Genomic DNA, 16937 nt, shown 5'->3' with positions numbered 1-16937 from the left:
TCTACAGTTGGTGACCACCAAGGGGAGAAGGAGAGAAAAGCTGGGGAACAGAATGGTCTTATGAGGAAAGAAGCTCAGAGGAGGAAAGAAAGACCAAAGAGCTTGTCTTGTTTTCTGTTCAGAAACAGGTTGCAGAGAGCACCATTCTGGGTGTGAGGAGACCTTGACTCTAGCCTTAGTTCTAGTTATAAAAATACAGTAAACAAAAGAAAGTTCCCAGCCAGAGGCCTCCCTCCAGCCCCTTTGGATAGCCCTGTGCCTCCTTGGTAACCAGACAGCTAGAAATGCTCAGTGACTCAGGGCAGAGGGGGCTGGGAGGCAGCAAATGACACACCCAACAAGTGACAGGTTAAGTCATTGTCAGTGTATGGTTTCTGCCCAAACACACACATAACTAACCTGAGTTCTGGTCCTGGCTTTCCTTGTTAGTTGTTTGACCTTATTTCTTTTTGAACCTCAGTTTCCTCATCTGGAAGATGATAGAGGTGTCCTGGGTCAGCGATTTGCAGAATTATGGGAAGACAGGACATAGAGTAAGTGGGAATCTACTCCCCAACACATACACACATGCATGCACACACAAACACAATAGCAGTTCTACTTTTATCTGCTAATTTTTTAAACATGTCTAAGCAATATCTTGTATGGACTAGGAATTATTTGGTAAACAGAGTCTGAAAAAAATGCTGGACTATGCATTCTGTGGTCTCCTTTCATCTTGTGGGAGCAGTTTCCTCCTCTTTTCCACATCTTGAGCTATTCTTCTCATCATCATCTCCCCGAGTTCTCTCTTGGAGTTTATTGAAACCTGATTTTACCTATGTCACAATATGAGGGGTGCAAAATAAAATTCTGAAATGAAAGTCAAACTTTGTTCAGTTTATTCTAGATCCATGACTTCTTTTCTTTAAATCTATTTTGAATTTCATTTACAGTCAAGCCCGTAAGACACATGTTAATTAACATGGTTGTATGGGACTATGTTTCAAGATTCTTTCCTTCCTGATCCCATATGAATCATGTATTGGCTGCAATTGCAGCTTATCGCAGAATCTCAGCAGGCCAAACAGTGTTGTCAAATAGACGTGTTTAAAAAAAAGAATGCAGCAATGTATAGAGTCTTAGCTCACAAAGAACACCTCCCTTGCAATGCTTAGAAACATCACTTGTTGGGAGGAAGCTGTCTTAAAAATCTACACCACCCTTCATCCAGCAAATTGTGTTTTATCCAAATATGGAGTGACGTTTAGAGGAGAATGCAAGCCCTGTACTTTAAGTCTTAGCTCTGCCAGTACATTTCAGGGACCTTAGATAAGTTACTTCATTTTTGTGGACCAGCAATTTTATCTTATCCAACTTCTGGGTCCTAGAGTCTAGTACAGTGCCTGGCATAGAGCACGTACTTGATAAACATGTATGAATCAATAAATTAATGATTTAGTCTAACTTTACTTTTTTACATGCTGGCATAGTAGATTTTAGAATCAGAAGGAACTGATTCCATCTAAGGATCAATTCATCTTGCCGCTTTAAATGAATAATTTTGTCCCCTTTTTTTCTTACATGTTTGTACTCCCACTCAACACCACCAGCATTAATATCAGAAGGATAAAAGGTTCCAAGGAGATGTGATAGTTGTCTTCAGATAATTGAGGGTTCTCATGTAAGAAAAGACACAGATTTGTGCCATCAGGAGGGTAGAACTGGAAGGAGAGGTAGAATGGACAGTCAGAAGACGTAAGCTCCCCATCACAAGATGCGTTCAGATGAAAGCCTGGTCGGCAGGGGTGTAATGAAGGAGGGACTCAAGGATCAGGTGAGGTGGAGAGCTAGGTCAGATTTAAAAGCCTTTAAGATCCTTTCAGTCCCCAGAAGTCTACGATTGTGCCTCTCCTCAGTCAAAAAATAAAAGGATGCAGTTTCTCTCTGTTGCAGAGGAGAGCAATAGGTAGAAACTTCATCAGACTTGTCTAGATTCTATAATTGGTTTAATCATTTACTTATTTTGATTCTCAAATGCTCCGTTGGTATGAAACACGTAAGAAATAGAAGAGTACAGGAAAGAAGTAATTCTTTTTCAGTCCAAGATTATGTCCTTCTCTCTTTTTCTCAGTTGAGCCAACTCTGTGATATGGCTATAAAAAAATGTGAAGGCACTTGTTGCCTCCATGAGTTTCTGCTAAATAGTGTATAGTGTCCAAAACAAGAAGATGTAAACCAGTCCATCCAGGTATTTGTTCAGGTGTGGGCCTCATGCTTTATGAGGAAGGTACACATGTGGCACCACTTTCAGAGAAAGGTGACTGTGGTGGTGGAGAAAGTGAAATCCTGCCTGGGTCCTTCCAGGCACCTTTCTCGTTCAGGTAGCAGAAAACCCAACTCAAAATTGCCTCAACCACAAGGAGAGTTTGTTAAATGGCAGGACCGAAAAGCCAAGTATTACTAGTTTTAGGTAGAACTTGATCCAACAAGTTACTTTTGGCTCTAAGTAATCTTCTCCCTTCACAAACCAAGAATGGCTGTTGGAGTTCCTGGGGCGACCTGCTTTAAGCAGATCTCTTTTCCCCACAGGCAACCAGAGGCCCTAGGCTTCATTTTGATTGGACAGTTTAACTCCCTGTGCCTAGGGGATTTAGATGATGCTGACTAGTTAAGCCTGAACCATCTGCCCCACCCGTAAAGCTGGGGGTCAAGTCATCTTCCCAGGAAGCACACAGGCTGCTTGGGGGCAGGGGATGTTGTTAGAGCATCATCATTAATAGAAGGCGAGGACAGAGGGCAACCACACATAGCAGTGGTCACAGGAGGAGAAGTGTTCATTCAGGACAAAAGACATCATGGGGACATGATAGCTGTCTGCAGATTGTAAAAAGCTGCCGTTAGACCTGATCGCCCGCAGCTCCAGACCACGGGCACATCTTATAGGAAGACACGTTTGGACTCAAAATAAGAAAGAACTTTCTAACAATTTAAGCTACCCAAGATAGAATAATTGGAATCCATCATTGAAAGTCTCGTAGCCAAGGCAGGATGCCTGCCTGTCAGGAATATGATAAAGAGGATTTCTTTATAGGGCAAGGAGTTGGACTTGGTGACATCTAACATCGTTCTGGATTCTGTGTCGTGGGGAGGACTTAAGCTAATAGAGATGCAAACTAAATGATGGTCCAGAAAAAACCCTTTCAAACATTTTGATGCATTAAAAAAACTTTTGCTATAGCATATTTATTTGACCTTAAAAAGTAGAATATGGTCAACAGGCCTTTTCTCAGAAAAAGCAACATCTTCCCCCAGTTCCCATACACACATAACTAATATTCTTAAACTAGATTTTGAAATAAGACCACTCTTTTTTGGAAAAAAGAAAAGGGAAAAGTTGGATACAGCAAATGTCTAAAATCATCTTCAAAAGGAAAATGCTTAATGGACTCATTGGCCAGACCTCATACCATTAGAGAAAAAGTTAATTTTGTAATTCACATTGATCATTTTGAATTGCGGTTTCTAAGCCTCTGCTTTTCTCACAAAATTCAGGTCTAAATATTAAAACTTACATTTGCCCAGAGGATGATTTACTAAGGCTCCTATATACCTATGTGGAGTAGGACATGAGCTGTGTCAATTTTAAATACAAAAGGGAAAAAAGAGTATAGACTGGCAATCAGGTCCTTTCTTTTCTGCTCACTGACTGGCAGATCCAGCAAATGAATAATGTTATGCCATACCTTGATGCTCCAGCTGTTGTATTTTGTGTGAAAATGCGTTGTCCTTGATACTCGGGAAGCAGTAAGAGCCAAGTGATCTAATTTATGGCTGTGATGATTTTCTGTCGGGTCCCATCTGAGCTGTGCCCTCCTCTAGGCATCTCAGAACCTTCCTTTCCCACCCAGCTGTTTGTTAAACTCAGGGACATCTAGTTTCAGCTCTTCGAAACTGGTCCCTCCTGAATGCAGCACCCTGGCTGGAATTTGAGATGTGGGGCAGAGAGAAGGTGCCAGTAAGTGGATCTTTGAATGTGGGAATTATAGTGATTCCCAATCGGTGAGAACCAGTCATTCTTATGCCCTGTTTAGTAGGTCCCTGCTAAACCCTCTTATGACTTATTTTTGTTTTGTCGTTTATTTTTGCTTAAATAAGTCTTATGACTTAATTTTTTGTTTTTGTTCTATCCAAGATACACCAATAGACTCACAGGCATGATAACAACTTGAACAAAGACAGAGGCTGATGAATAGAGGAGATAGGATGGCACAAGTGAATTATACCTGTTCATTTTATATTATTAGAAATAGTATATATTGTTCATTTATTTTGTCTCATAATGTGTTCAGTATCTAAAATATCAGTTTGCTAAAATTCCCATTTTTAGTTAGCTAGAGTAAATTTTGTTCTATTCCTTTTTGAAAAGCACTCCTTTGTTTGGGAAATCTTATTTTAAGTTAGTAATACTGAGTAATGTGTGTTCAGTTTGTGGTCATGTGGAAGTGAATTTTTTTTTCCTCTCCTTGAAGGCTTTCTGAGATTTGGGCAGTTTGTTTTCACAAGTAATAATGGATTGGAGGTGGTGCGTCCCGAAGTTTTAGCACCTAACACAGTGCCAGATAAAATTAGATTGAACGCTGGAACTAGTTTTCCCTCGGATAGGAAGACAATCCTGGCACTTGGATGGGAAGCTCCACCTTGGAGGAACCCTTGGCCTCCTCTAGCTCCTGCCTTCACTTTGTAGACAAAAGTCCTGAGCCTAGAGAAGGCAGGGAGCTTCTGAAGCCGTGGGGTCTGGCTGGAATTCCAGGGGTCTTTCTGACTCTGACATTGGTGTCTTTTCCCTACACTTGGCAGCTTCCTGAATCAGCAGCCACTTCTAGGCCAGGTTCTATCCGTGACCCTGGGCACTGCTCCCTTGGAGCCTCAGTGTCCCTAACAGCAGAATGAGTAGATTGCACTAGATCTCTGAGGTCCCTTCCATTTCAAAAATTCTTTAGGTCATTATTCTTCATTTAGAATATGGAAGTCTCAACCTACCATAATCTCTGTTTATATTTAGTCAGGGTTATTGCTTAATGCAACTGATTTGAAAAGAGAGTCTTTGCAAAATAGCCACACTTCCTAAAATTAGAAGTTTTTTAAAAAATGAAGAATTCAACATCCATAGCTAGAATGTGATGCCAGTAGCACGACAAATAAAAAAGATATTCTCTAAAAATTCCAACCATATGATTTAATTTTCTATTTCTTTTTTCTATTTAAGAGAAAATAACACAAGCTTGAAAAGCAGTAAATATGTAAAGAGAAAATTTGTCAACTGATATTGGAAGATCTGACCTAGGTCACACATAAATCTCTCAGACAAGAGCTGCAGGGCAAGCCATAATTTCAGAGAGTAAAAGAGAAAATGAAAGCTATAGCTGGTGTCTTCTCTAAGTTACATAGGTGGATTCATTTTAGTTTTCTGATTGTGCTTCTGAATATAATGTGAAAGGGCTGGTAGCAAGGTCTGTTTTACCACTGTGTGTAAAAAGTACCTCTACAGAGATGGAAGCATAATGTGAGACTTCCAGAGTTGCTTTGTATCACCAGAGCCATTACCTAAATCGTTGAGGCCCTACAAGCAAACTTCTGCATTGGCAATTTCCTGTCCAGGATCATTTTCCAAAGTCATAAGTCATGTTATAGGAGCTTTTCTAGTTGCCAACTCTATGGTCCTTGCAAGGAAATATACGAAAATGTTACTTCTATAATACTCTAAGACCTAACTGATATTTATGCCTGCCTGTTATAAAGTCATTCTTCCACATTTAAACACATAAAGGTCTGTCTTATATCAGGATGAGGCAAAACTATCCACTATTAGTGTGGCTTAAAATCTTGGACCTAACAGCTGATGAAAGAAAGAAAAAGCTATGCCCAGAAGAGGGAAGAGATTCATCTAATTAGTGTATCAAAATGCTAGTAGTTCTAGAGACTGATTAGCAAAATGTATGACTGGAGCAATGATTGTTCTGTTATTGTCCAAAAATATTAGTTAGACATAGAAAACTCAACACAAGCAAAATGTACCAGCAAGAATGTGGACTTGGACAAGTTAGTTGTAAACAGCATTTCATATGTTGTGAAGGGCAGGCAATACGTCAGCCCTAACAACATTATTGTGTTCCTCTGAACTCTGCTCCCACAGCTCGGCGTTTGGAAGGCAGACCCAGAATAAAGAGAGGCATTCACAAAGCTAAGATTTTATATTGAGTACCCTTAGTACCACTTTAATGTGCTATAAAACTAGGGGCTTCACTTTTTCATGAACTGTGTGCAAAAGCAAAGGCAGTGACTGGAGGTTGACTTTGTTTGGATCTGTTTTATGGTTGCTGTGCCTGTACAGTAATGTGATCTTGAAAAAGATAAACAACAAAGAGTTTAGCCGTGAAAAATATGCCTAATATAAATACAGTTGAGTACATGGCAGTTCAGAATTTGAAAAATATGACTGTGGCGTTAAATTTTCTGGTGGAATTAACAGAGGAACAGAATATATCCTTTAAGGCAATATGTCTGAGACAGAGAAAGGAGATAATACATCTAACTCTATGGTCTATGTGGCATTTATATAAAGAAAAGCACAGTAGCTTTATTTAATTGAGAAAATGAATCAATTACAATGATGTTGCATCATCAAATTCTTGTGAAATAGAAGATATAAGTCACCGCATTGTGTAACAGTGTTAAAAGGTAATTGAGTATCTTAAGCATTTTGAATCAATTTCAGGTACTGGCACTGCTACCTTAATACAAAATTTATGAAGATGATTTCTTATAATATGTTGCTATCAAAACTGTGTAATAAAACCTGGTAACAACATCTCTCTTTAAAAACATGGGTAAAACAGTGTAGTTATAAGATCATAAGAAAAAGACTTTGATATTGCCGTTTCTCCCTTTCTTGTAGTGAAGAGGAAGCATTAAAATACTGCAGATTTGTCTTAAGCCATGCTTTTAATCCACAGAATAGGACAGAGTGGAGACATTCTCTAAAATCTCCTTTCTTGAGGAAGTGTCCTCCCATCAGTCCATTTGGTTCACACAGCTCCTGTTACTGGTAGCAATGTCTCACAATCCATTCCTAAATTCATTTTGAAACATCTTACTCAGAATGTTCACTGCATGTTTTCCTCAGAGAATGTTGTAATCCCCCGAACTGTTGAAAATTTGTGAAAAACATTCTCTTTGATGTCAAAAATGGATTTGTTCATTATAAACAACCCTCCTGGTGAAGTAGATACATCTTACTAAGGATGTGGGGGGTGGGGGTGGGGAGTATCCCACGTGGTCTTGAAAAAAATGTAAGCAAACACCAAAGGCATCTTGTATCATAGGAGAAGTTACCTGGGATGGTCAAGATTTTCTTTTTTTTTTCTTTCTTTTTTTTTTGGTGAAGATGATTGGCCCTGAGCCAACATCTGTGCCAATCTTCCTCTATTTTCTATGCAGGACGCTGCCACAGCATTGCTTGATGAGCAGTGTGTAGGTCCATGCCTGAGATCTAAACCCATGAACCCCAGGCCACTGAAGCTGAGCGTGAGAATTTAACCACTATGCCACCCGGCTGTATGGCTTGTTACTAAAATCTTTAACCACTCCAGGGTGGTAGTTAACAGCTCTGTCTTCCTTTTTAATGTAAATCTTTACCTGCAGAGCCTTATCCAGAAGTACTCATTGGCTAGAGAAACAGGAAGCAGCAGTAATTCTGGACAGCTTTAAGTAGGAGCTGTCAAAGTAGACGAAGAACCAGTCATCCTGGGACAGGTTTCAGGGAGTGGTGGCTGGGGAGGTGGGTGCTGAGGAGCCAGGAGCAGCTGTGAGTGGGCACTGTGTTCAGCTGAGATGATAACATGGGAAAGCACTTTTTAAAACACTCAAGCACGAGGTGGAAGGATCTGCTGATCAGCCATGTGGATGCAGAAGAAATACAAAAAGATAGCTGCTGCCCTTGAGCAGCTTATATTCTATGTGAAAAGAGCCCATATGCCAAAATTGATCATTTATCAACTTCATCATGCCAAGTATAAATATATGCAAATCCAATTGTTTTTAAATAATGCCGTGCTTGTAAGCAGATACAATGCAGAAGCTGGAGAAAAAGGATCATGGGAGAAACCGCAGCTCAACCATAGCCTGTTCCTGAGGCCTTGGGCCTGCACCATCCTCTGGGAGGCCCAGTTTTCTCATCATAGAATAGAGGTGATGATCCCTGCCAACCTCAGGGCTGGTGCAGATCACATGAGGGTGTGTATGTGAAGGAACTTTTAAAAGCACCATTCAAAACATATTAGGGACTATTATTATTTTCCCTTATTTTCCCAGCTGGTTGGAGCTCAGTTATTCCAGCAAACAACTGACCCCTCAGTAGTTGTATTTGGTTCCTGAAATTTTTCTTCTTAGGAAGTTGAGTACCTGGACTCCATTCTCATTGAGTTTATGATAACCGTAGGCATTTTTCGGGGGGAAGGGAGTCATTGAAGTGTTTAATACTTTAATTGCTAAGTAGATGTTTTATTAATTTGGTGTCACATTTTAGTACCTTTCTAAGAGATATGGTTTACTGGTGTTAGATTTGTGAGCAGCCGGCCTTCAGAACAGGCATGCTTAACTTTCTGCTTTTATCCCCTGAAAAACAGTGTAAAACTTGCATGGATTTGATTTTCCCAGAGAGCATTGCTGCCCTGGAAACAGGCTGAGGGAACTTTGGAAAAGGTGGAATCTTCACCCCACTCCTGAGTTAGAGGCAGATACTTCAACCACATAATTAAAGTTTTCTTCACAAAATAGGGGATTGTGAGCAGACACTGGCAGGAATCCAAAATTCTAATTTCTGACTATGATTTAATTTCAATTTTAAATAAATCGGTTTTTAATTTAAAAAGAGTGAGCTTCATAACATTAGCAATGATTGCAACATTAAGCCCAGTGTTCACAATCTAGCAATATAAAACATTATTTATATCTGAATCGTAAACAGCCTTTTGAAATGGATTATGGTTTTTCTCCCTATTCTAATACAACCTGGAGGGTACTAAAAAGTGTTGTGTGAAATTAACATTCTGCTGACTTTCGCCTATAAATGAGAAGCGAGCTATTAACATTTGTGTATTTTCATTATGTAAATTGTGTTAACACATGCCCACAAATTGCCACCAGCAATGCAATAATTTTCTCTCAGTGATCATAATGTGTCCAAGTGAGTCATTTTGATTATGACATGCTAATTACATATTGCCTTTTTTCAGATTCAGAAAAACCAGGGATCTTTAATGGTAAGCTTTATGAGTTCAGAAAAAAATTCACTTTTCTTTTTCCTGATGGCTGCTTCCTTTGCATGCTTGAATGCCTTGTTTTAAACTTAGCAAATTGCATTTTGAAGAAAATGCAAACCTTTAACTGCCTGTATTAGATTAGGTACCATTAGAAATAATAGAACATCCTGAGCGTCGATGTTTTTATAAGAGTTTGCTGTTGTTGATTAATCTTGCTGTATTTTATTGCATTAATGATTTTTTCTTTCCACTCCACTGTAAGGATATTGCATAGAGGCTAATACTTTTTCCTCTCTTCTTCCCCATCGCAGCCTCTCCAGCTTCTGCAGTGCATTGTTGATGAGGTGAGGCATCGTCTTATGTGCTTTCACTCCTAAAGTCATTCCTAATGGTGTGGAAAGCTTATATTTTGTTTCCTAATGAAGCACAATGCCCAACATCCTTGGAGCAAGTTGTGTTGTATGCCTCTGAGCTGTGTTACGTGAACTGGCCTTGTCCTGAATCCTGCTCTTCTGATTCTGCCTGAGAATCCCTGCCAAAACAGACTGTCCCACGGGCTGGTCCTTGGGGGTGTCAGAAGCCCTAAAGACAAAACACGATAATATTAATTTATCCTCTCCCTGGCCAGATGGGGATGGAGCTAGAAATGAAAGTAGTATCATTTTTTTTCCATAACAGATATTTAAAGTCATTCAGTAGGCAAGGGTCAGAGTTGAATAGCACACACAAGCTGGGTAAAATTTGTCTTCCTTGCTTTATTTACCCAGAGCATATCAGAGTGATAAGAGTGTTCAAAAGCTCTAGCTCAACAGTTCAGCTTTAATTTCCTAATTAGGCATTTCCCCCAAAATAGATTCCTAACTTTTTGTGCTTTTAACTAGTATTCTCCCATTTTAAAGTTATCGTCTCTCTGGTCACCCTGATCGGTGGAGCTCCACTGTCCCTTCGACTTCATGGAGTTAATCTACCTTCATTTCTTTCTCAGTCAACTTTTTCTACTTCTGATTCTGACTTAAATTCCTTTTTTCTATAAATTAGCAGTCTTATAGTACAGAAGACTCTCAATTAAGAAACATTAATGTTTAAAAACTGAGTTTCTCTGGGCTTGGGCTTACCTACTAGCATTGGTTTTTTTTAAACTTTAATTTTACAATATTTAAAACACTTGTAATGAAGGCGATGAATGATTCAGATAGGAAAGTTTGAAAGAAAAAAACAAATCGTAATTCATAATTATTCCTCTCAATTAAACATCTGTATAACCAGTTATGAGATTTGGGAGAAAAAATAAAGATCCTCCTAGGAAAAAAACAAATGTGTACACATATCACAATAATAGTAAGAATGGGGCTCTAACATCCTTAATGGTTGCATCAGTCAGTCCATATATCCCCTGCAAGCCATAAACCATGTTAGTGCAAAAATGAAGGCATCGTCCTGAAACAAATGGAGGCCCCATTTTCTCAAATATCAGACAGGCCTCCTGGATGTAACAGCTCATCAACATCTTCTGTCATCTTAGATTCCAAAAGCATCCTATCCACATCAGAATCCTCCCAATTAAACTGATTTTCCTGAGGTCCCCCTCCAGGATTGCTTAGGGACCTGCCCAGAGAAACCTGGCCTCCCCGGTCTAAGGCACAGCCTGCCCTGCTCCTGGACTCTGCTGTTCTCTGCCTGCCAGGCTCCTGGCATCAAATATTGGGGTGCAGACACTCTTCACCAATAATATATATTTTACTAGAGAGCTAATTTGAAGGATTTCTGCATGAAATGGATGTTTCCATGTCTTATTTAAAGTAGCAGTGATTGCTATTAAATTTAAAATATTTTACTTATTTGGGCAAAATCCTGAGACTTTTGAAATTATTGTAGGGAGATGTTCTGTCTAAGGAGGGAAAGCCTATGTGATGAAGGATAACAGCATGTAATTTAAATGGGTTTTTTTTTAACATTTCTTCCTCATTTAAGAGAAAAATATAATTTAGACACCTATTCCCACTTACACTAAAAACATATTAAAATATCTTCTTTATGGAAACTTGGGAACTTCACATTGTCATTACTAAAACAAACATAAGTTGGTCTTAGAACTGAGCTGATGTTCAGTAGTAAGAATATTAGGAAAGAGTTGGCCAGATGACCTGCCTTAGGCAAGGTGCACCATAGCTTCTAGGTAAGAAAGGCTTGAGGGGTCCTTTAATTACTGTGTTTATCCCCTGTTTGCCAGATTTCTCATTGCTGTGATACTGTGTTTCTCAAAGGGAGAAAGGACTAACTGCATCAGAATTACCTAAGGCTCATGTTAAAAATGCAGATTCTTGGACCCAGATCACTAAATTAGACTTTCTAGGGGTGGAGCCCAGGAATCTTCATTTTACTGGCTTCCCAGGTCACTCTTTGCAAATTAAAGTTTAAGAACGTCTTCTGTAATGGCTTTTTAGGGCTAAGTCTGCCCAGACCTGGAGCCCAGAAGGCAATTAACTGTCTGTCTTCATTTGCATCTGACTTTTAGGGCTTCTATTCCTGAGTGCATATAACCAGCCAGGATTTGAGCCATTTTACTCCTTGGGAGTGGGACATACCTGATTGTGAAATGGATATCTATTGATAGTATGTACTGTTTCTATTAAAGTCAGATCAAAAAGTACCACCCCTGAGGGAGCCTAATTCAAACAAGATGGAGCATTTGGAGTCATGTACAAAATAGCTGAGCAAAGCCCAGTGTAACATACTTCATTATTATGTGGATGCACTTGACCTCCTGGCATGGCCTGACAAAGGGTGAGGAAGTAGTAAAACGAGACAAGTGGGCAGGAGGCAGCCCTAGAGTGGCCAGAAGTGGACGTCAGAGCCAGTCTGGGAGTCAGGAGGTGGAATCGTGGGACAAAGCCAGAGTCAGCCACCAGGTGTCCAAATAGAAGACACCAAAATTTACACAGAGGAGTGAGAATCATGAACATGAAACTGGAACCACAGAATGGGAACTGGAAGGGTAGCCGAGGTAACAGGAGAATCAAGCTCCAATCAGAAATCTGGGCAATCCACTTTAATTGTGGTGGGTGGAGTTTGGAGTGAGTGGAGTATCTGGTTTGGACCTGGCTCACTTGGGATATGAGTGATGTCTTAAAGACACCACCTGATGCCTCTGAGTTCTCTCAAAAGAACTTCTTACTTTAACACCCTTGTGTAGCAGGCCCTCTCTAGGTCCCTGCCTGCCTCTGAGTGCTGTGATGCCTTAGCTATCTGATATCTTTGGGGAATAAGGTGGCCCTTATGGTCTACATAACTGATATTTACTACTTTAAGCTCTAACATCAATGAGAAAATTTGCAGTTTTGGAAAGAAATGTTTCTAAAATGTATTTGCTCTTGGCAGCCTGTTGATAGAGTATAGTGACTATCATTTAACCTTTTCTTGATGACTCAGGTCCTTGTTTTGAAAATGGGACTGAACTAAACTTTGATGTGTTGATGCCCTCCAGGGCTATAGAATTGTGTGGGGCTTGCCTTGTTCTTTCACTGAATTTTACCAACCATTTTGCCAGTATGTTTGGCCTTGGCTCTCAGTGATGTGCATGGGCCTCTTGAGATGTATAGAGCCGTTTGCTCCCAGGCACAAGGGCCCTACATGGCTGTGCTAATCTGCTTGGTACTTTTCCCATGTTCTCTTGTGATCGCCTCTGTTTCCTATGGTCACTCCCCTTTCTTGTCAGTGACTGCCTGCTGCCCCAGTGACCTGACCATCTGTCTTCAGTCTTTCCACTCCTGATAGTGACCCTGGCAAAACTAGAAGGTGCCAAATGAAATCAGATACCCAAGTGGTATGTGTAAGGTCAAACACACTCATCTGAGAAGAGAGACAGGCTTGAAGCCCTCCTTACTGAAGTAAAATAGGTGGGCTTATGTTCAGTCATTCAACAGATAGTTATGAAAAGTGCCCACTATATGCAAGCCCGAGTTGGACCAGCCATGATCAGGACAGCCCCCAAGCTTAGACACAACTGAGCTTCTGGGCAAAGCACCCAGGCCAACTGCAGACTAGGTCTCTGAGTCAGGATAGAAAAGCAGAAGCACAGCCCCAAATCCTGGGCCAACACAATGTGCTGGGACTCAGGAGGCTATGTAACCATCTAACACTTCCCCTGGTGCCTGAGCTCCCAGTTTGCCTAGCAACAAGGGGCTGGCCACACTGGGGATGTGGCCAGTGGGAATACAGCAGTGATATCTAAGTCCCCAGTCCCAGACTGGCTGGAGCCAGCTAGTGGGGGCCATCAGTGGATTGAGGTGCATGCTGGGAATTGCAAAGATTGAAGTGGGGACTTCTCCCTTGGGCCTGCCCCCAAGTAGTCCAAAGCCTTGGAAAAGATATGACACAGAAATGAATAATTGTTGTTCAGTATAGGGTGCATACCATTTAACCCAGAGACAGGAGAGTTTGTTCTGCCAGGAGAAGGTTTGTTCTGTGAGTGGATTGGGAGAGGCCCCTCAGGGAACGTGACATTTAAGCTTGGTCTTAAAGGATGAGTAAAAGTTTGTCAGGTCAAGAAAGGAAAAAAATAGAGGGCCAAGCCCAGTGGCGCAGCGGTTGAGTTCACACATTCCGCTTTGGCAGCCCGGTGTTCACCAGTTCAGATCCTGGGTGCAGACCTTTGCATCACTTATGAAGCCATGCTGTGGCAGGCATCCCACATAGAAAATAGAGGAAGATGGGTATGGTTGTTAGCTCAGGGCCAATCTTACCTCAGCAAAAAGAGGAGGATTGGTGGCAGATGTTAGCTCAGGGCTAATCTTCCTCAAAAAAAAAAGAAATAAGAAAGGAAAAAAGTAAATGTCAGGCAGAAGGACTTGAAACTTTGTTGTGAACCATTTTTGAGTTCACAGATGTGTTTCAGAATGTTCAGGTTGTCTGAAATATGACAACCAGGAAATGGATTATTACTCTGACTATATATATGTTTCAAGCATATTACAACTAAAAATAAATTTCTATCTAACATCTGTAGGTGCTCAGCAGGACAATTAGCAAATCCCTGATTTATGCTTCTGTTTATTTATTCATTTTACTAGTAAAAGTGGATTCATGTAAGTCATGTTTTATACCCAATCAGGAATATCTTCTACATGAAAGTGTTGATTTCTTACTAAGAACTACAAGATTTGTAAAATACCAAAATGATTCTGAAATATAAGCACAAACTTTTAGTGGTCGGTAATGGCCTACAATTGGGCCAAGTGTACAGACAAACAGTGGGCTTAATTGTCTAAGATGCTAGCTGAATAATTCAGATATACCGATTGTTCTTCCCTGGTGTGGCTAGAAAGGGAGAAGGATTTGGTGTCAGGGATGACGTGACATAGCACTCTATTAGAACATCTAGGTAGGTCTGATGAAGAGTTTATCTCACGTGCTTACTCTAAGAAGGCTTCCCAAGGAAGGTGAACACAGGGCTTTGATAGAGGACAGTGGCATTTACAGAGTATGGAGACTGAATAGACAGATGGCCAAGGAGCCAAGGGATCCCGGAGGTTGAAAACAGATAATTAATAACAGAAGGAAATTTGGAAAATTCACAAATATGTGGAAATAATCCACTGCTATATAATCAATGGGACAAAGAAGAAATTGAAAGAGAAATTAGAAAATACTTTGAGATGAGCAAAAATGAAAACACAGTATACCAAAACTTATGGGATGCAGTGAAAGCAGTGTTCAGAGGGAAATTTTTAGTTGTAAATGCCTGCATTATACAAGAAGAAAGGGGGGCCGGCCCAGTGTCGTAGTGGTTAAGTTCATGCACTCCTCTTCGGCAGCCCAGGGTTCTTCGGTTTGAATCCTGGGCACGGACATAGCACCACTCATCAAGCCATGCTGAGACGGCGCCCCACATAGAAGAACTAGAAGGACATACAACTAGGATATACAACTATGTACTGGGACTTTGGGGAGAAAAAAAAAAGAGGAAGATTGGCAACAGATGTTAGGTCAGGGCCAATCTTCAAAAACAAAGAAGAAAGATCTTGGGGCTGGCCCAGTGGCATGGTGGTGAAGTTTGTGCACTCTACTTCAGCAGCCTGGGGTTTGCATGTTCAGATCCTGGGTGTGGACCTACACACTGCTCATCAAACCATGCTGTGGTGGCATCCCACATAGAAAATACAGGAAAAATGGCACAGATGTTAGCTCAAGGACAATCTTCCTCAAGCAAAAAGAGGAAGATTGGCAACAGATGTTTGCTCAGGGCCAGTCTTCCTCACCAAAAAAAAACCTCAAAAAACTCAAATCAGTAACCTGATCTTCTGCCTTAAACTAGAAAAAGAAGAGTAAACTATACTCAAAGCTAGCAGAAGGAAAGAAATAATAAAATTAGAGCAGAAATAAACAAAATAGAGAATAGAAAAACAAGGGAAATCAATAAAACCAAAAGTTGGTCCTCTGAAAAATCAACAAAATTGACATACCTTTGCTGGATTGACCAAAAAAAAAAACAGATGGAAGACTCAGATGGCTAAAATCAGGACCAAAAGCAGGTACCTTACTACCAACCTTACAGAAATAAAGAGAGTTATAAGGGAATACTATGAACAATTGTATGCCAACAAATTAGATAACCTAGATGAAATGGATAAATTCCTAGAAAAACAATGTATCAATACTGACTCAAGAAGAAATACAAAATCTGAGTAGACTTATAACAAGTAAATAAAATTTTAAAAAATCTTCCCACAAAGGAAAGCCCAGGATCATATGGCTTCACAGGTGAATTCTACCAACTGTTTAAACTTTTAACACTAGTCCTTCTCAAACTCTTCCAGAAAATAGAGAGGGAGCACTTCCTAACTTCTTCTGTGAAGCCATTATTACCCTGATACCAAAACCACACAGACACCTCACAAGAAAAGAAGACTACAGACCAATTACCCTTATCAGTATAGAGCAAAAATCTTCAAGAGGGGCCGGCCCTTTGGTGTAGTGGTTAAGTTTGGCACACTCCACTTCAGCAGCCCAGGTTTGTGGGTTCAGATCCCAGATCCAGACCTCCACTACTCGTCAGCCATGCTGTGGTGGCTACCCACGTACAAAATAGAGGAAGATGGGCACTGCTGTTAGCTCAGAGCCAATCTTCCTCATGCACACAAAAAAGAGGAAGATTGGCAACAGATGTTACCTCAGGGCAAATCTTCCTCAGCAAAAAAAAACAAAAACAAAAAAAGAATCCCCAAGAAAATGCCAGCAAACCAAATGTAGAAGTATATAAAAAAATATGTCATGACCAAATGGGATTTATCCCAGAAATGCAAGGTTGGTCCAGCATACAAAAATCAGTCAATGTATTACATCATATTAGTAGAATAATGGGAATAATGGGAAAAGTCCCATGATAGCTCAGTAGTCACTTGACAAAATCTAACACCCTTTCATGTTAAAAACACTCAAAAAACTTGAAAGAGAAGGGGACTTCCACAACTTGATAAAGGACATCTACTGAAAACGCACAGGTAACATCATAGTTAATGGTAAAAGACTGAAAGCTTTCCCTCTACGATCAGGAGCAAGAGGATGATGTGTGCTCTTGCCACTTCTATTCCACATTGTACTGGAGGTTCTACCCAGGGCAGTTAGTCAAGAAAAAGT

The 16937-nt window shown here is 40.3% G+C and overlaps 1 protein-coding gene across 15 annotated transcripts in view; it reads left to right on the top strand.

The window, feature by feature from the left end:
• The window catches only part of MAP2K5 (mitogen-activated protein kinase kinase 5), a 245052-nt gene that overhangs the window by 174175 nt on the left and 53940 nt on the right, over positions 1 to 16937 (top strand). For 6 of the 15 annotated variants that reach the window (XM_001496608.6, XM_014733756.3, XM_070270032.1 and 3 more), the window contains 2 exons: positions 9276 to 9302; positions 9614 to 9646. The exons of 4 other annotated variants lie outside the window; for them this stretch is intronic. In XM_001496608.6, coding sequence (XP_001496658.1) covers positions 9276 to 9302; positions 9614 to 9646 — 60 coding nt within the window. Of the gene's footprint in view, positions 1 to 7479; positions 7567 to 9275; positions 9303 to 9613; positions 9647 to 16937 lie in introns of all 15 variants that reach the window. 5 more of the 15 variants (XM_070269987.1, XM_070270008.1, XM_070269969.1 and 2 more) reach the window with 1 other exon arrangement.

This window comes from Equus caballus, chromosome 1, assembly GCF_041296265.1.
Source record: "Equus caballus isolate H_3958 breed thoroughbred chromosome 1, TB-T2T, whole genome shotgun sequence".
Lineage (NCBI taxonomy): Eukaryota > Metazoa > Chordata > Mammalia > Perissodactyla > Equidae > Equus > Equus caballus.
The sequence above is the reverse complement of the archived record's forward strand: the minus strand, read 5'-3'. Positions and strand labels throughout refer to the sequence as shown.